Source organism: Vidua macroura, chromosome 5 (genome assembly GCF_024509145.1).
Source record: "Vidua macroura isolate BioBank_ID:100142 chromosome 5, ASM2450914v1, whole genome shotgun sequence".
NCBI classification, from domain to species: Eukaryota; Metazoa; Chordata; class Aves; order Passeriformes; family Viduidae; genus Vidua; species Vidua macroura.
The window spans coordinates 41,651,432-41,677,149 of NC_071575.1; the positions used below are offsets into that span (position 1 = coordinate 41,651,432).

At 36.5% G+C, this 25,718-nt stretch overlaps 1 protein-coding gene across 4 annotated transcripts in view; it reads right to left on the reverse strand.

The window, feature by feature from the left end:
• The window catches only part of USP15 (ubiquitin specific peptidase 15), a 60,231-nt gene that overhangs the window by 15,639 nt on the left and 18,874 nt on the right, over window positions 1-25,718 (reverse strand). For all 4 annotated transcript variants that reach the window (XM_053977264.1, XM_053977265.1, XM_053977266.1 and 1 more), the window contains 4 exons: window positions 23,530-23,675; window positions 20,951-21,012; window positions 10,752-10,835; window positions 4,311-4,455 (listed from right to left, as the gene is read on the reverse strand). In XM_053977264.1, the coding sequence (XP_053833239.1) occupies window positions 4,311-4,455; window positions 10,752-10,835; window positions 20,951-21,012; window positions 23,530-23,675 (437 nt within the window). The remainder of the gene's footprint in view (window positions 1-4,310; window positions 4,456-10,751; window positions 10,836-20,950; window positions 21,013-23,529; window positions 23,676-25,718) is intronic.

Below are 25,718 nucleotides of genomic sequence, written 5' to 3' on the forward strand. Positions count from 1 at the left end.
ATATACAATGGTATTTTAACCTTCTTGGCCTTACTCTCATTCAGCTTGCAGCTGTCTGTAATCCCACAGAGGATCTTACCTATCTCTTCATCATCTGTCCTCCAGTCATCCTGAGCGTCTTAACACTGAAAACCCCTACTTGGAAGGGCAAAGGTCTCCACAATAATCACTTAGAAGGATCAAGGGGCAAGCCTAACCTACAGATTGAAGTACTACTAAAGAACTTCCAACAAAATTTAAGACATTGCCAGGATTTTCACATTTCTACCTAGAATGTTTACAGGGCAAGAGCCTTCACACAAATTTGTCAGACTCGGGAGACAAAGCTGTGTGAAGGAATTGTCCCTCTTTGTCAAGGAACATTGGTAACAGGTCTGATGCAAACCATCTTCATGAGACGAGATCAAAGAAATGCAGTGGTTTCTGAAGCAGAAACGGGTCCTACGTGAACACTCAAGGGGCCTCAATGTTCCCGGGAAAGCATAGAGATCTGAGAGAAGTGGCAATCAGCTCGAAAATGGATCAACCGAACTCTGCTTCGGTTAAAGGAAGCTACAGTGATCACACCCAGCAGGAACAGAAAGGAAGGGATCGAAGCAGAGCATTCAGTATATTAATTGAATTGAAACTATTTCAGAGTCCAGTACTCTACAGTAAACTATTTTGTTTAAAGAAAACAGATTTATCCTGAAAACCAGCCCTGTGTTAGCACAATTGTGAAGGAATACACCTTAGGAGGATAGGTAAGATAAAGTAGGTGACCAGAGCAGATTGAAGACTCACAAAATAGAGGAGATTAGAAGGCATCTCTGCAGATTCTCTGGTCCAACCCACTTGCTCAAAGACAGGTCACCTAGAACAAGTTGCTTAGGACTTTGTTCAGTTAGGTTTTAAGCACCTTCAAGGATGGAGGCTTCACAGTTTCCCTGAAAACCATATTCCACTGTTTGATAAACTCCATTTTAGAACAAAGTTTCCTATATTTAGGAATTGCATATGCTTCAGTTTGTGCTCATTGCCTCTTTTTCTTTCAGTGGGCACCACTGAGGAGTGTTCGGCTTAGTTTTCTTTCCTTTTCTCTATTAGGTACTTCCAAAAATGGTAAAATCACTCTGGAGTCTTTTCTTCTCCAGGCTGAATGGTCCCAGGTCTCTAGCTCTCCATACAGGTCAGATGCTGCAATCCTTGATCACCTGTGTGGTCTCTCACCAGACTTGCTCCCTAAACTCTCTGGGGAGCCCAGAAGTGAACTCAGAACTTGGGGAGTGTCTCTCCAGTGCTGAGTGGAAGGAAAGGATCACCTCTTTCAGCCTACTGGCAATATTCTTCTTTGTGCAGTCCAGGATGCTGTTGTCTGCCTTGGCCACAGGAACACACTGCTGGCTTTTTGTTCAGCTTTTTGTCCAGCAGGATCCTGGGTGCTTCTCTGCCAAGCTGCTTTCCATCCAGTCGCTGACACCCTACTGCAGTGTGTACTGGTTCCTGGGGTTGTTCCCCCCCCCCGGCACAGGGTTCTGCATTTCCTGTGATTGAACTTCATGAGGTTCCAGCCCGCTGAGGTCCTTCCGAATGACAGCACAGCCAGCTCGTATAGCAGTTCCTCATTGCAGATTTGTGTGATCTCTCATCTTGCTGAGGGTGTACTCCATCATCCAGGTAAATGCCTAGAGCAGCCAATATTCCCAGGAAGAATTCCCCATTTTGCCATTCACATACTATTTGAGCCCATCTTTCAACACTAAGACAGATCAAAACATGTTCAGACTGCTCCGGCTATAGGCATTACAGCCAGAATAATCCAATGTTACTTTGATAAAACATTAAATTAATAGCAAATTAGCAAAGTGAAACACATGCTTTCTGTGGAACTGAGAAAAGATGCAAGTGGTGGCAAGAGGTAAGACTGCAGCCTGTGAGACCTCAGTGTGCTAAGAACAGATCATACTTTCACTAAAAAGCACTTCCATGGATTTCTTAGACAACATTAAACTTTGAACAATACTTTCTTTGAGACATACAGTAGGATAAACTGAAAGACACATTTCCTTGCTAAGAAAGCCACTAAATAATGCATTTGAAAAAGCACACCTTCAAGGACACATTAAAGGTACCATGCCAAACTAAAAGCTACACTGCTCAATAAACCTCTCATTTTCTTACCCAGAGCACTGTCTTGGTAACCAGCAAACCTGTATTTATTAATTTACACTATAGTTTCTCAGAACTTATTTGAAAACTTAATTCTCTAAATATAACTGAAAAGCAATGAAGTAAAAGCTGATATAATTTCTAATGCAGACCTCAGAATGAAATCCATTTAACACAATGGGATAATGATGTGACATGTAAAAAGTCTGTTACACTGCACAAGACTACTAAAGGCAACAACCCACGCTTAGAATTCTAACTCAAAGGTTGCTTTTGAATTACATATATGCAAATTGTGTATACCAGTGCAATTAAAGCTTGCATAAGTAAATAAAATTATCCTTATTTACTCAGTATAGCTTGATGAACAAGATAGAATCATAAAAAAAACCTTTCTCTATGTAGCAAGAGTATTCTTTCAACTTCTAAAATATAATTCTGGTTGACGCACTAGACAAAAACACACGCTTTTCTTTCCAACAGCATAATGACGCAATTCTGTAATCAAGAGAGGTTATGTGTAGCATTTTTAGTTAGAATGGACACTGCAAAATGTGTGTCCTTCCCCCTTTCATTTTAGCCATCTTTCAGGTAGCATGCTAAAAAATATTTAATTACTTTCTGCACCGTTCAACTGCTCATCAAGTATCTTCATGGAAACATTTTTAGAAACAAGTTTAATTTTATGGATGCCTTATATCAATAAGTATGGAACAAGCATGGAATTACCCTATATACCACTAACAGGTGGGGGCTGACTTGCTAGAAAGCAGTTTTGCATTTTATGACCCAGCAGTCCTTTCTGTGGAAATGTGATCATACTGTTCATCCCCATGGGAAAGGTATCCAGCTGCAAACTGGGCCGTATTAGCAACTGAGGTCAGAGGCAAAGGGGAGCAAATCTTCCCCTCCATTTGGAACTTGTGAGACTGCTGCAGGAGCACTGTCCTGTTTTGGGCTCCCCAGTGTAAGAAAGAGCAGAGAAAGGACACCAACATGGTCAAGGGATTGAACAACAATATACAAGGAAAAGCAGAGCTGTATACATTAGTTCAATACAAAGAAGACAAGACTAAGGGGAGAGCTTTTGGCTCTCTGCAGCTACCTAACAGGAAACTACAGAAAAATAAGGCCAAATGATTCGCTGACTGTCATCACAAAAAAGGGACAGAAGTATCTATACACATTATGACACACTGGAACATTTATTCTTTTGAACAAATTTCAACAAGTTCATACATTCCTTTTTTACTCCAGCAGGCTAAAGAATGACTGCAATGTTTGGGTTGTGTTTTTGGGTTTTCTTTCATTTTATCCAAAGAAATCAGAAACATAAGCCAAGAACTCTTGTAATAACCAAGGAGTAAAGGAGGTTAACAACTCTGCAGCATGCTTGGTTAATATATAGTATTTTCATACTCAGCAGGAAAATATGCGAACAAGAACTTAAATACACATCACAGTTTCGTGACAGAAGACTGCTCCAATGACAAAAGGTGAGTTTGAGAACTAAACATAACCAAAACTCCTAGTTCTGACTGTTAATTATTCTACAAATGCAGCTCCCATTTAAAATTAGAACACTAAGGTTTCTTCGTCTTGGTAGCGTAATAGTAGATATACTAGTATTTCTCTTGCATTCATAGCAAAGAACAAGCTAACACATTCCTGTAAAATATCTCATCCATGAAATAGCTATTCTGAGAGGAAAGGTCAAAGGAAAATATTTTCCAAGGTTCCTGCATGTTAATCAGTACATTAAAAGTACATAATGAGTCAGAAATAAAGGCCCAGTAATCTTTCAGTCATCTACTTTTTGACACTTTTTTCAGTACTGCCATTGGTACTCAAGTGCATTTCAAAAGGAAAAGGCAGTTTTTGTAACATATATGAATGGCAATTATTACAAACAGCAAAGAATCCCACTTCAAGAGTTAACTCATGTATAACACTGGTCAAACCTCTTTCTGGCATTGATCATTATGAATGCACCTATGTAAATCAACTTTTAAAGTATACCAATAAAGATGTATTATTTCTTCACTTTTAATCCTATCCTGCTACTTATCAGATCTCTTAATATCAGTTTTGAAAATTACAAAATAAAGCAAAACACTATTTTCAAGTAATAACGCTAGCTGATTTTATTTAAAAGTACATACCTGAATTGCTGAATTCATGAAACATGTATTCCCCAAGTTACTCAGGCCACACAGGCCTGGCTGCTCATTATGTCTTCCTGGCTCTGAATAATCATAATTCTTATAAGCAGTATATGATGGGAGACAATAGTTTGAATTTTTCACACTGTAAGAAAACAAGACATCTTTCACAATGTAAACATGTACTCTATAGTACTTTAAAGCATACAAGTACTTTATAGACTTAAATGACTAAAAATGTTAAACTAACTTCTGCGAACAAGTAAAGGTTTAAAATACTTAACTTTAATGCAATAGCATTAATGTCAATTTAAAAGTCACCTGTGCAAACAACCAAAATCAAACGTACTGCAGTAACTGCAATTATTACATCCCTACCCTTTTTTTATAGGAGCAGCTTCACAGCTTACTCTAGTCTTCATTGTTCCATCATATTTAAAACACTCAGACTTTAGACACCACCAGCAGCAATCAATCATTTACGTTCCTTTTGCATCCTGCTACTGCAATAGTGAGGTCGGTGGGGATGGGAATGCAGAGTTACAGGTGAAAGCTGAGATTTCCAAGGCCACTGTGGCATAGCTGCCTCACTGCATCAGACAGTCTATTTATAGCTTCCCTGCTAGGACAGCACAATCCAGCATGCAAATGCAGAAAAGCCTTGAGAGGTAAAGGAATGCGCAAAATGCCTTGCAACAACTTCAATATAAATCTATGCTGCATATGTTTGCAGATAGAAGGAACTGTAGAAGACTGAAGTAGGTAAAATGATGATATTAAAACAATTTGTTTCCAGATGAAATACAAAAGTATCAAATATAAACCAACTCTCAAAACAGTAAAGTGAGAATACCTGAGAACACTAGAAAAGCAAAGAGAATGTTTTGTAGTATGTTAGAAAAAACCAAGCAACCACAACCACTTTAACCATTTCGGGTACTGATCCTAATGACATCTGTGTGACAGCAGCTTTAGCTAAGTTCAGGTGTATTTCTGCAGCTACTAAGCATCATTCACATTAGAAGCAACATGAAAAAAATTTGAAAGTCAAATGCTAAGAATGAAGGAAAAATATGTAGTGCAAAGAATCAATCCTGGTAAAAAACTGAGTTCTGCAATTGCAAAAGTCTGAGGATGCAAGTGCCCAAATGTTACACTCCAGCCATTACTCCTGAACACTATCATGCTCTTTACTGAATTCTAACAGTCTCCTCACTGCACAATTACTCACTTTTCATAAATAACTGCTGGTTTTAAAATTATCAAAAATTTCAAACAGAAGGGGATGAAAATTTCTCCCTCTTTCAGTGGTCTTAGAAATTTGTGTTATTTATAGCTCCACTGTCCATAAAGCTGCTGTTATCAAACTTTTACATCTGCTCATCTCTTTTTTAATAGTTGACTTTCCCATTAGTCCTTCCCTTTTCTATACAGACACATTTTCTCTGCTCTCTGGCTTGCCCCCAAACTAGCTACAAAGTATTGCGCTTACTGGTCAGTCTCAATTAAAAAAACCCTATGAAGTTAGTGTTCACCCACATATGAGAGATCCCCAGGAAAAATTACCTTCCATCTTCCAGTTGCAGCCCAGTTACTGCAGTGAACTCCAATTCCCTTAGGCTATTAAGCCTTAGTTCCCCCAGGAATCAAAACCACTAGCTTGCCACTGGTGCTAATGTAATCCCCACAGTATAACCAACCCAACAGTGCACAGCTGTAACAGAAATGCACACGCACCGGGTACACAACGAGCTTCTACTTTCAGCCTCACTTCCTTCCTACTGCTGTCCTGACCTGACTTACAGATAACACTTTTCACATGCTTAACAAAAAAGAAATCACTTTGAAATTTAGATGTAGAGGTAATGAACAAATTGAATGTAATTCTTCTGGGGATTTTAATTTTTATTGCCTTCTCTGCAGCTTTCTCCCCTTCACAGATTGCCAACTTTGGAGGGACACTAGGAAGCCAAGGAAATGCAACTGGTATTTTGTGGTTGTAGCTTATTCATGTGAAAGATTTTCTCAAGTTAGCTGAGTACCATGATGATAATTTAGTTGACAATAATTGCAGTGCAGATAGATGCAGTGTGTATTTACTGTAAGGGACAAACAGTCGGTTTACTTCTCAAAGGGGAAAGATATTTCGGAGCTCTTTTATCTTCTGTACTGGCCCACAGAAATATATTCAAGGGGTTTAGAGATTAAGGTTACCACTCATACTGTGAGTCAGGTCTATTGATACATATTTCTTTCATGGTTCTATGATATTTTATCAAAACATATCCTATAAAACACTGCGTACTGTTTGCAGGATACTAGGAGATGTCTCTTTACAGCTCCATCAATCTGCAAACTGTTTTGTTGTGGAAAAATTATTTTTATATAAATTATGTTGTTGCTTTGCTTTTTATGCTTTTGAGCTGGATGAAAAAGAAATTATTATTAACAGTCAATAATAAGTAGCTAACAATGGAAAGCAAGTAAAGATGCAAGGTAAGTCTACATTAATTTAATTCAAACAGAACTATCCTAGAAAAAGAAACTTGTGATAACTGCGTGTCCCCAAGCCTCCAGCTGCTTTTCCTGCAAAACTTTCCTACCTTTAATGAAGGAACAATGCAGGGAAAAGCAGAGGGCTAGCATGAGGGCCAGTCAAGTAAGAGCAGTAACAGAAAGAAAACACTAATAGTTCTTAGAAAAAATTGCTTCATAAAAGTAAAGTAAGATTTGAAAACATGAAACCATCCTCAGACCCTTGAACATAGCTCTTGAAATGGTAAAAATGATAAAAGGAGGTTTCCAAATGAGATTTTACTATCTGTAGATCTATAAATTTTGAATTGCATGTGCTAGATCTGAAAGGACTTGTTTGTATTTTCTGTATGTGCCTTTAGACATTAAAGAAGCTTTCAAACTGTGATGATGAACCCAGAGGACTCATTGTACAGTTAGAGCTCTGCAAAGCATGGATTTTGAACAGAGAAGACCGGAAAAGCATCACTGCATTTGGAAAAGGCATAATTTGACAGTGGAATGCCATGTACCAACAGGTACATATATAAAGGAATTTGAGTTGCAATAATGAGCCCAGAAAATTAAACGTTTGGAAGATTTACTGAGCTCTTTTAATATTTCAACCATTTTAATGCACTGCCAATGTATTTTTGTGATCAGCCCCTTTAAGAAACCTATTATCAGGTTTCGTCAGATTTTAGAGATAACTGAAGCAGCAGGAGAAGCCCATGTCACTACATAAAGACTACTATCTTTATTTTTTGTTCATTATCATTGTCTGGAGAGCAGAAGACAACGTTATAATATATTTAAATTGCCTTTGTAATAATATTTGGTTATGTGTCAGATACAACATGAAGAAACTGTTTCTAGAGGTAACGTAATGTAATTAACACTTACACTTCGTAGAATAAGCATATTGAAATATATTAAGCATATAAACAAAGCTGCCAGCTATCTGTCTTGACAGGCTGACACTACTAAATGATGCAAACAAGTCATTTTAGGAGCCTAAAGCAATGGTTACAAATGAAGGAAACAGAACAACTTCTCACATAATTCACCAAACAAAATCCCCGTTCAGGTGCTTTTAATCTCCATCCCACATAATTTAAAAAACACTGTATATGATATTATTGCTTTATTAACAGCAATAAACAGAAATTCCAGTAAGACCTAAAAGATGTATGTCTCTCCCTGCTCTTTTGAATCCACTAACACATATTATGTTAATCCTCCTATGTTATTCTTTCCATAAGATCACTGGTAAAGGCAAAAGAATATTAATGATCAATTATTTGGAATCCTCCATTCCATCAAAGGCAAACTCACATTTACAGAAATGAAGGCTTCAACTGGATAAAATTTGCACAAGCTATTTATGATATCTAATGTATAACTACCTCAACACAAAATTAATTATCTACCAAGCTGAGGCTTACTATTACACAGAATACCTCCTGGATTAGAAAAACATTACAGAAATGTGTACCATACAAAGAAACCAGATTATTTCAGATTTTTAACATAATTTTTACTCTATGGGTGAGCTCAAGAAATTGCAAAAGCAGGCTTGCAATGACTAGGATTTATGACCATTAATACACACAACCGGTTGTTTGATTTTTCTGCCTTATAAATCGTATTTGTCAGCTAAAATTATCTTCAAAACAAATGTTGGTATCTCCTTCAAAGTCACAGCATCTCATGCCCATATGGAGATGCCAACAGATCCTAGAAAGCTACAGATGTATAATTTCACTAATGTACTAAGGACAATGTGCAATATAATATAATATAAATAAGGCAGAAGCATAAGCATGGAAATAAATTCCAGACCAAGCTGACATTAAGTAGTTAACTAAGAAAATAACAAAGATAGTATTAGTTAATGAAAAAGAAGTACTTTCTTAGACAAGGAATTATTTGCAAGAAGAGCAGAACATTCTTAACACAGAGTTATATAACAGAATTAAATACAAAGATCTATCTTTCCATTTACTATTTGAAGCCAAAAATTCTTAATGCAAAAATATGTACTTTAAAGTACAAAGTATATAATGGATATGACTTCATCCCTGAACATAGACTCTGAGATAAGTGCTGCTAAAGATTCATCTGCATTACATCTTGTGTTAAATTATTAATTTGTGATTTATAAAATATTTTAAAGTCATCATAATTGGATTACTGCATTGTAAGGAAAACCATATACTTCTGCACGGAATATCTGTCTCACATAACATCCAGATGTAGCGTGCTTTGATATAAAAGAGAAAAATGACTGGTACTTCATAATACTACAGAGCACATGTACCTATTAACTGATTTATAAAGGCTTAAGTTAAATCACTTAAAAGGACCAATTCCTTACCAAATCTGAAATTTATATGACTTCCTTTTAAAAATGTATTTCTTTTGAAAACTTTAACTTGTAAAATAACAAAGAAACATACACCTTCAAACCCCAAAATTTTTCCTTAAGTTCTAAAAGCTCACATTTCGGCTCGAAAATAAAGCAAGAAATAAAATTAAAATCAGGTAAATCACATGAACAAACTATCTTTAAAAGCTGCAACAGCTGGCAACAAGTTTCGTAAGTGCCTCTATATTCCCAGCAAGAAGCTAATGTTAAAAAAACGGAAATTAGAAAGCTTTGATGGCTTGATTTAAAATCACAGCTCCCTAAAAAAAAAGTCACTGTTAAGTGTTGGGTTTGGCAATACCACTGCCTTTTGCTTAAACACCATGAAAAGAAGAAATTAGTTTTCAGCTGGAGGCTCAGGTCTGATCAAGTAGCTTCTTGCACAATCATATATAAAATACTCTCCTTATTTACTACACATTCACACAAAGAGTACAACAGACATCAGTTAATTACATAGATTTCAACTTTTAACAGTGAGAGCTGGGGCTACTCACAATTGGTAGAAGCACAAGTGACACTTCACCCCTTAGGAAAAATCCCTTCTGATAAGTGCAGTATTTAACTGGAAGATATTGTATATTTAATGTTTATGTCACTTTTTACATATTTAACATCTTCAAATGCATGTTTAGAAAAATACTAAAAATTTGAATGAATTGTAAAAACAAGGTTCTTCAACTCCCCCAGCCTGCATTAAAGATGAGTGCTCTCTGGTTTCAAGCACTTGAAAGATGCTCCATTATCTGTTAAAGTGAAATAATTCCATGTTTTTCTATATTCACCAACTTTTTTTACAGTTGTATACAATAACAAAACCAAAAAAAATTACACAAAAAATTTGGCCAATGCAATAGGAAAGCTCTTCACATTATTTATTAAAAAACTTCTAATTCGGAATATAAAGGAGAAAATACGTAAAAGTGGCAAGTCTCTTAGTAAGCCTTTGTTCACTGTAATAGTCAAGCACACAGCCTGATCTCTCTCAAGTCTTCTAGCACTAAGAAACAGAAGTTAAGCTGCTGGCTACATTACAGCTAACACAATTACACAATTCAGCTGTCATGATTTGAAATCAAAGTGTAATGTCACATATGCTGCTCTAATACCTTAGGAGCAATAAACAAGGGAAAACCTGATCACCGCAAGGATAAGTACTTGGTACTTCTCTCGTTGTCCATTTAAATTGAGGCAGAATAATAATAGCAACAATGTATTTTTAGATTATAAACTCTAAATGAAGTCTGTACCTTTCCTTACAACAGCCAAAATTCTTTTTAGTGTCTTCCCTGCTGAAGCGTAAGAGTTACAAACATTTCCAATGTTGTTTCATTTCTTGGTGTCAGCATTACCTACACTATGAAATAGTAACCAATAACAATTCACAAGCCAAATATTGCAAAGCAATTAAAAATCCTTAAGCTAGAAGGTATAAAACATTGAACTTTGTTTATATTACACTGGGGTGATTAAATAATGTTTTAAGGTATATTGCTTACTTTCTGTTGTTCATGTTGTTATAATTATTTGATAGAGATGGAGAGATCTTTGGTAAAGTTGAAAAATTGGATGCACCTGGGGACCTTTAAAAATATGAAAATGATAAATTAGACAAAAATGCTGAGATATTAAAAACCATGAAAGAAAGATAACAAATGAACGAAGCAGATAAACAAGCATGGAAAATAAATACTTTTTTTAAAGTGGGCAAAGCACTAAAAATACCCAGGATATTCAGCCCTCAGAATCTGTCTTTTAAAACTTGAAATGTTTCACAGTACTTAAACTTTTATAACTTGTTGAAGAAACAGAGCTATTAAAAACCAAAAGAAAAGCACTGGCCACTGTGCTAAAAAATTGTTTTCAGCTTACAGTACAACTGTAGACACTCTGATGTTCTAAAACTTAAACTGTAAAGTTTCTAATGTGCGAATTTTATTAATTTTTCATTTCAAACTAAATGGATGTGGAGATACAAAAATTATTTAGATAAATACTTCATGTTAATTTAACAGCAGCATGGAACCATTTAGTTAAAATTGTCTCAGTAATATTGTTAGAAAATTTCAGGATATTATGCACAACACTGGATTTTTAAAAACCTTTTTTTTGCCAAAAGTAGAAGCATTATCACTTATCCCCATGGTTTAGGACTACTTTCAAATACAAGAATACTGATTATTTTCATCAAAGACTTCTGAATATAACAAATACAATATTTACAACTGTCTTGCAGTGTATTTTTCTCAAGCAAATCGTACAGGTGCACAAGGAAAAGACAGCATACTCAAAGGAGTTCATGTAACTTCCTGGTTTTGTGGGCCCTATGTAACTCCAACTGAATTGGAGTTCTGGCTGTCATTGAAAAACTTTGAAGTACATATCGCTGTATTAAGAGAAGAACTTCTGCATGCTCAGGACTTTTTAAGCACCTTACGAGAACTAAACTTGGTAAGGAAATAAACATTTTTACACTGGGAATTTTCCCAAGTATCTTTTCACATTTATTTTCAACTTTCTATTAATAAACTTTGCAAAAGAAAAGTTGCCAGGGAAGAGAAACCTCAATCCACACCACTCACACCAATCTGATGCTAGAGCTAGCAAGAGTTGCTTTCAGAGCCTGGAAAAGGTTCAGAGGTCAGGAGTAATGAACCTGAAGTACAGCACAAAAGAATTCCAGCCACTGCAGCCAGCATCTCAGCTTTGTTGAGGGCCCCACTTAAATGCCTCCATGCAAACACAGAAGAATGGGCAAAACACAAGAGGAGCTGAAGATGTGCATATGCCTGTGAGGGGTATGATCCTATAGTCATCACTGGCAAATAAATGGTGGGATGGCTACTATTCCTGGAGTGTTGGAATGAAAAGATATAGACTCTTTAGGAAGGACAGGCAGAGGAACCTCTTGGGAGCTCCTCTCAGGGATCCACGATCCTTTACATATATTTCTTACATGTAAAGAATAAAGGGTGGGCAGGGACAGACAAGATTATAGTGGGGGTCTGCTATGGGCCATCCAACCAGGAAGACCGAGGAGGTGATTGGTGACGGCCAACATGCTGTAAACTAAGGGCAAATATTGTCAGAAAAATTGGTGGCTTTCTAAAAACAAATAAACAAGTGGATGAGGGAAGACTGACATCATCAGCCTGGACTTCTGCAAAGCATTAGACACTGTCTCTAAGCTGGAGAGACATAGATTTGACAGATGGACCACTTGATGGATAAGGAACTAGCTGGATGGTTGCACTCAAGGAGTTGTGGTCAACGACTCAAGTGTCCAAATGGAAACCAGTGGTGTACCTCACAAATCAGTACTGGGACCAGTGCTGCTTAGCAGTGACATGGACAGAGGGATTAGTGCATGCTCATCAAGTTTGCTGTTAACACCAAGCTGTGTTGTGTGGTTGGCATTCTGGAGGGAATGGATGTCATCCATGGGCTTGAGAGATGTGCTGATGCAAATTTTGTGAGTTTGACACGACAAATGCAAGGTCCTGCACTTGGGTCAGGGCAATGCCAACTACAAGTACAGGCAGCACAAAGAATGAATCGAGAGCAGCCCTGAAGAGAAAGAACTGGGTATGTTGGTTTATGAGAAGCCCAACATAACCCAGCAATGTGAGCACAGAAAGCTAACTATATCCTGGGCTACATCAAAAGCAGTGGGGCCAGCAGGGTGACGGAAGTGATTCTCCTCCTCTGCTTTTTTCTTGTGACACCCCCCTGGAGTGAGGTGTTCATCTCTGGGGCCACAGGCATAAGGACGTGAACTTGTCGAAGTGAGTCCAGGGCAGGGCCACAAGATGGTCAGAGGTCTGGAGCACTTCTCCTATGAGAACAGATTGAGAGATGGGGCTGTTCAGCCCAGGTAAGAGAAGGCTCTGGGGAAACTTTAGAGCAGCTTTTCAGTTCCTAAAGTGGGCTACAAAAGATGGAGAGGGACTTTTTAGAAGGGCATGTAGTCATTGGACTAAGGGGGAGTGACTTTAAACTGAAAGAGAGTAGGTTAGGACTAGACATTAGGAAGAAATTCTTCTCTGTGACGGTGGTAAGGCACTGGAACAGGCTACACAAAGAAATCGGATGGCCCATCTCTGTAAGTGTTTGAGGTCAGGCTGGATGGGGCTCTAAGCAACTCAGTCCAGTTGAAGGTGCCTCTGCCCATGGCAGGGAGAAGAAATTAGATCAGATTTTAAGGTCCCTTCCAACCTAAACCATTCTATGTACCACCATATGAAGAACAGGTTAGTTCATTTTTCAAGTATTCTGATCAACGTTCACAAAGCTTTCCTGTAATTTCCTTTATCAATCTAAATCCTTTTCTTTGAATATTATCTTCAAAGAAGTTTACTTCTTTATGGACTGTCCACAAAAGATACCTAACTGAAGTCAGTTTAACCCTATTTAAATCCAGAACAGTAGTTAAATGATGGCATTCATACATGTATTTATTTTAGAAGAAGCTATTTGATTTGATTAATTTTGAACTGAAATTGAACTTCTCAAAACAAATTTGAAGCTTTTATATAATTTAAACCAAATTCAAATGCAATATAGTTTTAAATTTTAAAACTCAGTGCATAATTGCTGTATATAAAAACTAAAAGAAATCAGAGTAAGCCAGTTAAGGTCTACTAAATCAGTAAATAGCTTGTTTCTCAAATGCAGGAGAAGAGTAAACCAAGTTTTCAACATAACTACAGCAGCAGCAGAAATAACAGGTAATTTTCAAAACTTAACTTTTTAATGATGTAACAAACAACCCCCACAAAAATATTTATTATAATTTAGCATCTTAACAGCAAAAGACAGGTTAATAAAATCCACTTTGCTGTAGTATGCCAAAATAAAATGGTAACTCACATTATATACTCACTTGCCCACATACTTCATTAACCATACGGCTAAACTGCACTAGAACTCCCCTAGGGACCAACAGCAAGGAGATAAATAAGGACATCAGTAAAAACAACTGCAGCTAGAACAGTCTTTTTTTCCTCTGGGGGCACCCAGACTGACTGGATCAAGATAAAGGAAGGCAGATAAGACTTTTTTGGATAAGCCATTCACGGGCCCTAGTCCTTACAGGGGATCTGCTGGTGAGACAACATAGCAGGACAAAAAAACGCCAGAAGGTTCTGGGTTGCAGTGAGGACAACTATCTGATGCAGGTGACTGAGGAGGTAATAAGAAGAGCTTCTCAACTGTATCTGATACTTGAAACCAAGGAGGAAGAACTAATTGGGAATCTGAAGGCTGGGGCCTTGGCCAAAATGACCTTAAGACAGTGATTTGAGATCCTGAGGGAGAGCATAGCAAAAAACAGGAACACAGCCCTGGATTACTGTAGAGCAGACTTTAGCCTTTATAGGGATCTGCTTGGAAAAGTGGCATGGGATACAGCCCTGGAGAGAAGAGGGGCCCCCAAGAAAACTGGATGATATTCAGAGAATCATTTAGGCTGGAAAAGACCTCTAAGATCATTAAGTTCTCTATGCTCAATAATGGTCCATCCAGAGAAGTAAAAAATTAAGCAAAGGCAGCAGAAAGCCTGACTGGATAAGGAGCTTCTGACCCAAGTAAGATGTGAAGAGAAAGTGTCTGAGTGAAAGCAGTAGTAGACATCTTGCTTAACCAGCCCAACAGTAGTCTCTTCATAGAAGGCTACCTTGGCAGATGAGGGGGAAGCAATGGGTGTGGTTTATCTCAACTTCCTCAAGTCTTTTGACAGTGTCTCCTGCAACACCCTCACAGACAAGCAGATGAAACATGGGTTATGTAAGTGTACGGTGAGATGGACTGAAAACCATTCAATCCTCCCCCTGGAGGGGCAGGTGACAAATGGAAAGCAGCTTGGCAGGGAACCACCTGGGGTCCTCCTAGATAAAAAGCTGGACATGAGCCAGCAGTGTGAGCCAATGTGCTACACTGGGAAAAGCACTGTCAGCAGGTCAAGGGAAGTGATCCTTCTCCTTCACTCAGAACTGGCTACAGACACCTGGAGTGCTGTGTTCACTTCTGGGCTCCCTAGTACCAGAAAGACAGGGATATTCTGGAGCAAGACTCGTGAGACACCACAAAGGTGCACCATTTGACCTATGTGAAGAAGCTGAGAGAGCTGAAATCATTCAGCTTGAAGAAGAGAAGGCTCTAGAACGATCTTACCACCTGTATAAATACCCAATGGGAAGGAACAAAGAAGATGGAGCAAGAACCTTCTCAGTGGTGCCCACTGAAAGGACAAAAGTCTATGGGTATAAAACAAAATAAATAAAATTCCATCTGAACAGATATGAACTGGATATGGTCCTAGGCAATCTGCTACAGCTTCCCATACTTTGAGTAGGGGAACTAGGTCATACTATCTTAACAGGTCCTTCCATTATCAAGGACTCTCTTCCTTAAAGCTGTAGCTCTGATTAGGCTAACACACAATTTTATAGCAAGCCTTAGTTACACTATTCTCTTTTTACAAACCCTAACTAATTCAGCTAATCACACTTCTTTGGGGAATTTGCAGTAAAAAAGGTTGATATTTTAACATTCATCAATCAAATTAATGTTGAGGACATGAATTTGTTAAGAGTTTTTCAACCCTCCATTAATTCATATTAATGAACATGTTTGTTAAACTAACTTGAAAATGTCTGTTGAACATCACCAGTGTTTGGTGTTTACCCACAGGAGCTCAGACACATGGTTATCTCAGTTATTATTTATCAGCAAATGGCAGTCCAGCTCTTGGCTAACAAACAAGCTGACAGCTCTTACTTATACAATTTAAGACATCACAGTCCCCAGTTAGTTCAATACACCAGAATTCTTTCTTACAGGGAAGTCAGTAGAAAGGCACATCTGTCTGCATAACAACTGCTCAGGGACAAAAACCAAACACACTTCTTCCTTTGAACTTTCATCGATATATTTTCCTAAAAAACTTGGATAAATGGGCATTACATTATTTTAAAAAGGAATGCTAAACATCTTTTATCCTTCTGTTCCCTCCTCTTAACAAATGTTATGTGGTCCAACCCAGTAAAAGAAAAGAACTGAGAAAGGGCCATTAATGTTTTTCCAAGATAAAAAGGCGTACAATTTGAACCAGAAAAAAATCTGGAAAAAATTGTAAGAAAACATTCATTATTATAAGGAGAAAAAGAACTAAACTATGAATGTGTGCTGTCTCACCTTTTTGTAGGTCAAAAAATGCCCCCACTACCAACAATATATTCCCTTTCACACATGAGAATTGTTTTAAAGTTAACAGCAGGCCATCAGTAAATTATGCTAAGTAGCCAACTATTAGATTAGGATGACTTATTCCACAGTGATATCTAAATAAAAGAAGTATCAGAATGAAATCCATTACTTTTAATACACACACAGAGATACAGATTGACAAGTCATTAAAAATTCTTAGTTTTTTACTATATAGAAGGCACTTTTAAAGAATAGGATGCATCAGTAGATTTAAAACGTTTTTAAGTTTTCTAGAAAAACACAGCTAAAAAACCACTTTTTTAAGATTAGAAGGAAATAACCTACTAGTTTATAGCTTTCTTGTATGCTTCCCTAACTTGCTTTTATATTTGCATATAAACAGGTAACAACTTAGCAGAAAACTAACAGAAACCCTGTCCTGGTTATTCAGTCGGTAAACCATGGAATGTCAAAACTTGAATTCCTTGCTTCTCCTCGTCTTAAGCTTTAAAATCACTGATTGGCTGAAATGTTTTAAGTGATGTACAGTTTTTCCTGAATGTAGGTAACTTGATTTTGTAGTACAGTTCTATAAGTAACCTGAACAACAATTTTAGATTTTTAAAATTTATATTTATTTTCTAGTTTAAAACACCATCTTGACAACAATAAACCATTCAAACATGATTAGCTGTTTTTATCTACATGCACAAAAATTTCCCATATAAGGACACAGATTAAAAAAAAAGTCTGCACAGAGATCCCAAATCTTCATTAAATACTAAGCAGCAACTAAGCTACAAAAACAACTGAGATCTGTACATTTGTATAAGTTTGTCATGTGTATGACACTGAGGAGACAGCTACTTACAGACATGTTAGTAGAACAAAATTTTCTCCAAAAACTATCATTACTGCTAAGTAATACCTCTTATGGGAGCAGGTGTTGTTTAAGACATTCCAGAATAAAGAGAAACTTTCACAGAAGTCAACCTCCCAATGCAAAAAAGCATCCCAATAGCTGATATTAACAATCTCTCAGAAAGCAAAAAATCCAGCTATTCCTAAACCTGACTGACCCTGCGAACATTTTAAGAATGTATACCACAATCAGATACTTTCAGACAAAAAACCCAAGATGGGTTTTAAAACCCATTTTTTAAAACCTTAATATGTTTTTAATGATTAAAACATTTTAAACAGCATTAAAATATGACACAATAGCAAATATCATTAAATCATGCAGGGTTTTTACAGTGGATGTTGCAATTAATCCAAAATTAAGTAAACTCAGAGGAACAGTACACATAAAAGAAACACAAACACTGACAAGCTTGAATACAGTGCAGAAATTAAGTTGCACAGCATGGTCTCTGCTCCTACATGAAAAGGATCTCAAACTTAAAATCACTCTTTTCTAATTTCAGAAGAAGAGAAAATGATGATGATAATAAATCTTTTTTTCTTGTACAAATTCATTATACTCTCAAAAAAAAAAGAATTATCATTTTCAAAAGTGTTCCTTCCTGTACTGAACTGAGGTCCCAACCTGGCCACTTTCAAGTAAGTATGTTCTTTTCTTGCAGAAGAAAAGATGCTCACACATTTAACATACTTCTCATGAAAAACTGACAGCAGTCATCACCTGTAGTAGGAGGAATACAGAAAAATTGCCAAAAAAAAAGCAATATAAAAATTGCTGTTATGCTTCTGCGAAAAAGAGGTAGGGAAAATGTGCAGAACACCTTTCCATCTTACTGTTTCTCATTTTTAATCGTCACAATATAGATTCTGCTGTCTGACAGACCTCAAAAGGCTGGAAAAATGAGCAAACAGGAACCTCCTGAAGTCCACCCAAGGGAAATGTAAAGGCCTGCACCTGGGGAGGAACAATGCCAGGAACCAATACACTGGGAAGAAGTGGGTGTGTGGGCAGGTGACAAACGGAAAGCAGCTTGGCAGGGAACCATCTGGGGTCCTGGTGGACAAAAAGCTGGGCATGAGCCAGCAGTGTGTCCTTGGGCCAAACCAGCTTGTCCCAGTGTGCTACACTGGGAAAAGCACTATCAGCAGGTCAAGGGAGCTGATCCTTCTCCTCCACTCAGAACTGGCTACAGACACCTGGAGTGCTGGGCTCCTCAATACCAGAGAGACAGACATATCCTGGACCAAGTCCAGCGAGACACCACAAAGGTGGTCAAGGATTGCAGCATCTGACCTCTACAAAAAGGCTGAAAGCTGGGACCATCCAGCCTGGAGAAGAGAAGGTTCCAAAGCAATTTTATCAACATGCATAAATAACTATACTATTCCCAGTGGGAGGGAATTAAGAAGATGGAGGAAGACTCTTCTCAGGCATGTCCACTGATAGAGAATAGGCAATAGGTATAAAACTGAAGCACTAGCAATTCTTTGTAAATATAAGGACTTTGTTCAAAATAGGAGTTATAAAACAGTGGAATGGGTTTTCCAGGAAGGCTGTAGAGCCTCCATCCTTGGACATGCTCTGAACACAGTCCCAAGCAACCTGCTCTAGTTGACCTGTCTTTGAGCAAGTGGGTGGGACCAGAGAATCTGCAGAGATGCCTTCCAACTTCAACTATTCTGTGAAACTGTAGAATAGCTTAGCTCATGTTCAGAAATGATCCTGCCTTTTCAAGCTTTACCATCTTTCATGCTTTCCAGTATCCTATATTTTGACATTTCTGAATATGGCCTTTTGTACCTTGACATCAGAATTTGTTTACAATTTGTACTCTTCAAAAAGAAGTACTACAAAGAGGTAATTTTAGCACTGAGCCAGCGTGTAACCAATGTAGGAAGGTATGTGGATATATGCTATTTATGTTGATAAACTAATACTCCTAATGGACCTCATACAGAAAACTCCAAAGTGAGTCTAATACTTCTATCCCTTTAAACATTTATTAGGTTGTTCATTAAGTTTTAAACAGATGTAAAAACCTGTCCTATTACTTGTTCTGGCCTGTTGATAGCTGCTATTTGAATTCACTAAATTTTGCAAACTTTCCATTATTATAGTGTATTTGAATATCAAATTCCCAACTTTCTGATAGCTGCCAGATTGCAAAACCATACCCAACCTCACAGTAATACTATTCATCCTCATTTGCTGGTTTACTTACAGCCTCCTCTGACACCAGCATTTTGAATTAGCATTTCACTTGTCCCCAGATCAAACATTTTTTTCTGGAGATATTCTTCAATTTATGTACTGCTCCTGAATGCTTTCCAGAAAATGGAAAAGAAGTTTGGCAGAAGCAGATACTATCACCAGAATATCTTCCGACCAAAACTTCCAAAATAATCCATGACATTGAGTTACGCAAGTTCATTTAACCTTTCAAAGATGCATTTAAATTTTGACTAAGAATTTTAATTTCTACTAGATGTTTTTTGAGGTCAGAGATTAAACTTCAAGTTCTTAGCATCCCATTCTTTCTATTGCTCCACATTCTTTAAAGCCTTGTGTTACAACATCTTGATAAGCAAGATTATACTGTTCATACTAATCTTAAATTGAACTCAGACTTCATTAAATAACTTAATATTGAAAATAGTGTTCCAAATATAACTGCCTGAGATAAAACACTGAAGATAAAGAAACACTGTCCTTCAAATGATAAGCAATGATACTATAAAAATGCTTTAGAACAGTGACTTTTAACTACATGCATACATAATCTCAAAAGGAGAACTTAAAAGAACTTGAACTTTTTTATGAAAGATACGATCAAGAACCAGCCAACAAAAGCAAGAAACACAGTTAACTATTTGTAAGGCTGACATAATATTAATTAAATGGTTCCAACTGTTCTTCAAGATCAATAGAAAATTATTTAGATACTGGAAATAACATTAAAAATAGTTAAATGAAGAAAAACACACAATTTTTTCTTTCCATTCATTTGCCATTATCAAGGTGATGTTGATAACAGCAGCAGGAAAAATAGAAAACAAAACCAACATCATTCTGCATTAACTGATGACAGCCCAACAAAGAATAAAAGCCACATGATGGTAATGTAGGCTGCAATTCAAATAAACTTTGTGGGTAAATATTATGCTCTGGAGACAAAAGGAACAAGTTGTCCATGAAAATATTTACATGTAAGAAAAATACAGATAAAATCTGTGTTGACCTGACAGATACACTGTATTTTGAAACAAAAATCTAAATAAAATATGCTGAGTTTTACAGTTTTCTACTATGGATTTTTTTTTTTTCCATTTTTAAGAAGGATAATGTATATCATTGGTTGAAATCAACGAAGTTAAGCAATGTATATGCAGGAATTCACCATTATTATGCTATGTTCTACAATGCATGACACAGCAAATACATTCAAGCGTACTTTCAATTACATATCTGAAGGCTGATTTTCAAAATAAAATGCTACTTTTAAAAACTTTTTTTTCATAAAGCAAAATAAAATGCAAACTAATCACATGACTGGAATTCCTAACTTACTTAGGAGTTGAAGGACCTCTTGGCCATGTTCCATCCTCGTTCTTCTGTTCTATCACCAGGACCTACCACAAAAAGTGTAATAAGAAAACTGCAATAAAAATATCAGTACATTGCTTTCTCTTCCATCTTTTTAATGGATTTGCTGACATGTGATTGAGAAAAGACTGATATTTAAGTTACAATTCACTGAGATTCAAGAATATTCCATTACACTTGGTATTCCATCCATTACACTAAACCTTCTTCTCTACTTTTTTCACCCATTATCTTAATTTGGGCAAGTCACTTAATATTTCTATTCCTCTACAATCCATGGATGGCAAGCCACTTACCTCTCAAAGAGGTCAGAAGATGACCTGCAATGTTTAAGCAGCACCTGTGAATCTATAGAAATCACATGTCTATACAACAGCCCTGTTAAGGAAGGGAAAATTCCTGAAGGAATTTTGCCTCACACAGATGGATAAGGAAAAAACACCCAAACAAAACTATTTTCTGCCTCAATAGCCTTAAAACCATACCTGTATGGTTACTCCTCTATATTTTACCAGAGAATTTATCTAGTATTATTTTTTCAACAGGACAGTTGGCTAATGAAATTAATTTCATTTGATTTGTTAGTGATACAGAAAGGAGTACAGAACACTCAGTCCCAACCACAGGCATCAGGTGTCATTTGAAACCCCTTTGGGTATTTGAGATAGCTCCCCTACGCTGGCAGATATGACACAGGACCTACAAACAGCTCATGCCTTTTTCTGGATTGACAGCTGAGATAGCTGGATCCTTTGAAATGGCAACTAGACTTGAATGCTTAAACTGAATCCAACTCCCCACTTTCAATGCAACTAATTCTGCACGACTGTACACTGATGTTTCAGGACACCAATTAACTGCCATGCTGAGCCTGCATGTGTGCATACTGTGACATAAATTCAGGTAAGTACTAATGCTCAAAACCTTGTGCATAAGCCACTTGAAGATGTCATCACATTTTCAGTCTCATGCATTTAAGCATGAGATTGAAAATAAGCCTTCTATCATGACCAGCTTTCTATCAGGAACAGAGTAGTCTCCTATCCTTGGTCATTGATGCTGAAAGACTGATTCTGCAATACTTCCTTGACTTACTCAGAGCTTACTAAATAGAAAGTAGATTTAAACTGAAGAGTTCAATGGAATCCCTAAAGGGGTGGTTCAGAAATCAACTGATAAATTCAAAGCATTACTTTACTCAATTATGTACACTATTACAACTATTAGGTTAGACAGACTGTAATAGAATAACTATTATTAGACTAGGAAACTCAGCAAGAAAAATAACCATGTGTATGTCAGCAAGTGCAACTGACCAAACACATATGGCCTACCATGACATGTAGCATTTTCAGAAACCATGGTTAAACTCTGTTTTAAACAGTATTTTTTTTGCTCAAAGTACAGATGTCACCTAGAGATCTTGTCATGGCTTTATTAGACCATCATTGCTTCATAGTTAATGTTTCACTGGAATAGAGATAATTTGCAAGTTACATCTTTGATGTGAATCTTTTATGGGAGATGTGGGCTCTTCCAGTAGGACTTTTGCATTGTTAAAATTATCTCTGTGAGGGTTTAAGTGCATGCAGCATGAAGCTACAGGACACAATAGTTCAAGCAGCAAATTTGGTGCACTGATTACCTATTTCCATGCCATTAAAAAAACTGAAACACAGCCTAAATAGTGTTAGGTAAGTAGGTTATAGTCAGATATTTCAAAGCAAAAGGAAATACTTTAATATAACCTCGCCTAAAGTTACTGCCATCAACTTTCATCCATTCACATTTGTAGCGTGACTGCATGAACTACAGCTGTTGAAAAAACATTCAACTCTATTTGAAGACTAAAGAATCAGTGTACTAAATCTGAAAAGTTATTCTATTAATGCAATTGCTCAATCTGTTTACATTTATATTTTGTAGTTTAACATTCAATGTTTGTTCTTTATATTCATCTGGAAAGGTAAAAGTTATCTTGTGAGGATTTCTCTGTAAAGTGGTGATTTTGAAGTGATGACATTATCTCATGTTAAAGCAGGTTTACAAACCTCTGTCTCTGTTGTTCTTATCAAAGTATTTTCATTTTTTTTGTTATTTTGTTTGTGAAATCTAGACAGTAAAATCTGAGTAGAAGACATTATTCTTTTAGAATATCTAAAAAGTTCTTCAAATTTTGGGTTTCATTACAGAAACATACCCAAGATCCTAAGAATAATTATTTACTTCAGATTTTACCATTTTCATGCCAGCAATTTCATAAAATTTGGAAAACATAAAATTTAAAATTTATATGAATATAAAAAAAAATAATTTTAATTAATCGGGAGAGTTAAATCCTCTCTTTCATGTCTCTTTTCAGTCTTTAATCCTGAAAATAAACAAAGACTACTTTAATTTCAACAAATTTGTTCACAAAAATCTTCTATTCCTAACAATCTATTAGAAAGTGATTTTCATTTAAAAAAAAATTGGTATACCTATATTTTCATGAGCAAAAAAAGATAAATATATTCAAGGAAAGAAATAATATTTCACTTTACCTGTCCCTGGTATAAACCAGCATCCTGTATGGTGCTGTCTGGTTTATTCAAAGGTTCAAAAGTATTACTCATGTACTTGTTCCACAATCTGGTCTCTTTTTCACCTGGAATATTGAAGATTTTTCTTATCTCCTTTTCAATTGTGTCTGTTTTTGAAGGAAAGAACACAAATTTAACATTTCAATACACAAACAGTATAAGGTCAAATAAAACATCAGAATTCATCTCCTCATATTCAAAATATGAATGAAACTGTAGAAATTGCCATGCAGGAAGTTGCTAGTTAGCTTGCTTTTAAAATGGAAACAGTCAGAGGACTGAATCCCTTAGCAAGGCAGACCAAATAAAGAGAAGCTGGTAACAAATGACAGGAGCCATCTACTAATTTCTGAGTATGCTAATAGAAGAGCGTAAGGAGGTAGCAAATAATCAGAAGTGAGACCAGTGAACAAAATTAAGTGCAGGAAGTCATTCTGTTGCCTAAATCAACCCTTTTTGGTTTGTACACTTCTACCCACATCTGAGTGCAAATAGCACTAACCACACTATTATAATATATGTGTGAAGTTTAATTCAAGTGTTCACAAGAAAAAAATGACTACTCTGTAAAACTGAAGTGCATAAATTTATTCTAAAAGGAAGGTGAAAGATTTTACATCCCTTAAATACACAAAGAAAGGTCTACCAGCTCCTACTCTACCTGACAGAAATATCTAACCAGTGTTACATAATTTTAAGGTAGCATAACTTACCTACAACTGAAATTTAAGAAGTTTTTAATTAACACTGTTCTCCTTACACAAAAGCAGAGTTTATTAAAGAGTTTGGTTTTTAAACTAATATGTACAGTGCTGTATCATAGCAATCCCACTTAGCTGCTTTTTTTAATTGGTAGACTCACAAAGGCCCATGGAAGCTATGTCTCATAACAGCTAACACAGAACACAAAACAGGAGCCAAAAAACATACACTTTATCCCTGATGATCACTGAAAGCACAACTATAAAAATGGGCCCTGTAAACTCTTTGAAAGACATTTCTGCAAAGTCTAAGGACAAAACACTAGTATGTCAGCTTCTCTTGCTCCCTTTTACTCGAGATTATTTTCTCTTCCACTAGGTTAAACAGGAAAAGCCAAATTGAGACCCAAAACTTACAAGTACCTTGCAAAAGATACTGGCTTGTGAAATGTATTACAATGGGCCAATATAATATTTGTAGATATTGTAGGCAACTGAATACAGTTTGTTTCTATACTAGCTGTCACACATTTTAGCGTTAAGACTGGATCATCTGTTTTTGTAACAGAGATGATATAGAGACAAGTTAGGTGATACCAACAAAGCAATAGACTTATTTGATTTGTTGGCTCTCAAAAAAAAATCATGTACTGTCTGAATCAATTCTCAGCCAATGAATTCAAATAATTATATCTGAATATAAGAATAAAACTAGTCAGCAACAATCTTGTAAAAAAAACTAGAAAATCTAGATTTATCAATAGCTTTCACTAAAAGAAGAATTTACAAAATATAATTTTTTCATTCTATTAATATAGATTAATAGGTAATTAATTATCTGAGCATTGCAGGTCATTTTCTTCACAAGTTCTAAGCTAACATTTATTAAGTTAATTTTTAACATATTCCAGCTTTGCTAACAGAACTATTACAAGACAGGAAGAATCAATCCTATTGGATGACTACACATTATATCCAAGACTCTGGAAGAGCATGTCCCACTTGACTACTATGCCAATTTTGAGATTGTGAAAATAAGATTCTTTTATGTACTTCCACGAACATATAACCTATGTTCACTTTATAATTCTTCCTCCCATCCCCACCAACTACTACTGGAGTGCTGGCTTATGAAGTAAAGTGCCTGTTCCAACATAAATGAAAGCATATCAAATAGGCATTGTCTGAGTCACATTGTGTATGGGGTTCTCCGCTAGTAGAATCAAAGACTCATTAAAGTTGGAGAAGACGTCCAAGATCATTGAGTCCAACCTTTCACCAAACACCAGCATATCAACTAAACCACAGCACTAAGTGTCACATGCAGTCAGTTCTAAAACACTTCCAGGGATGGCGACTCCAACACTTCTCTGGCGAGTTTTAGTTATACCTCCAATGTATGACATGATTAGTACTAGCAGCAGGAAGAACTGAAGAATTAAGGAAGGT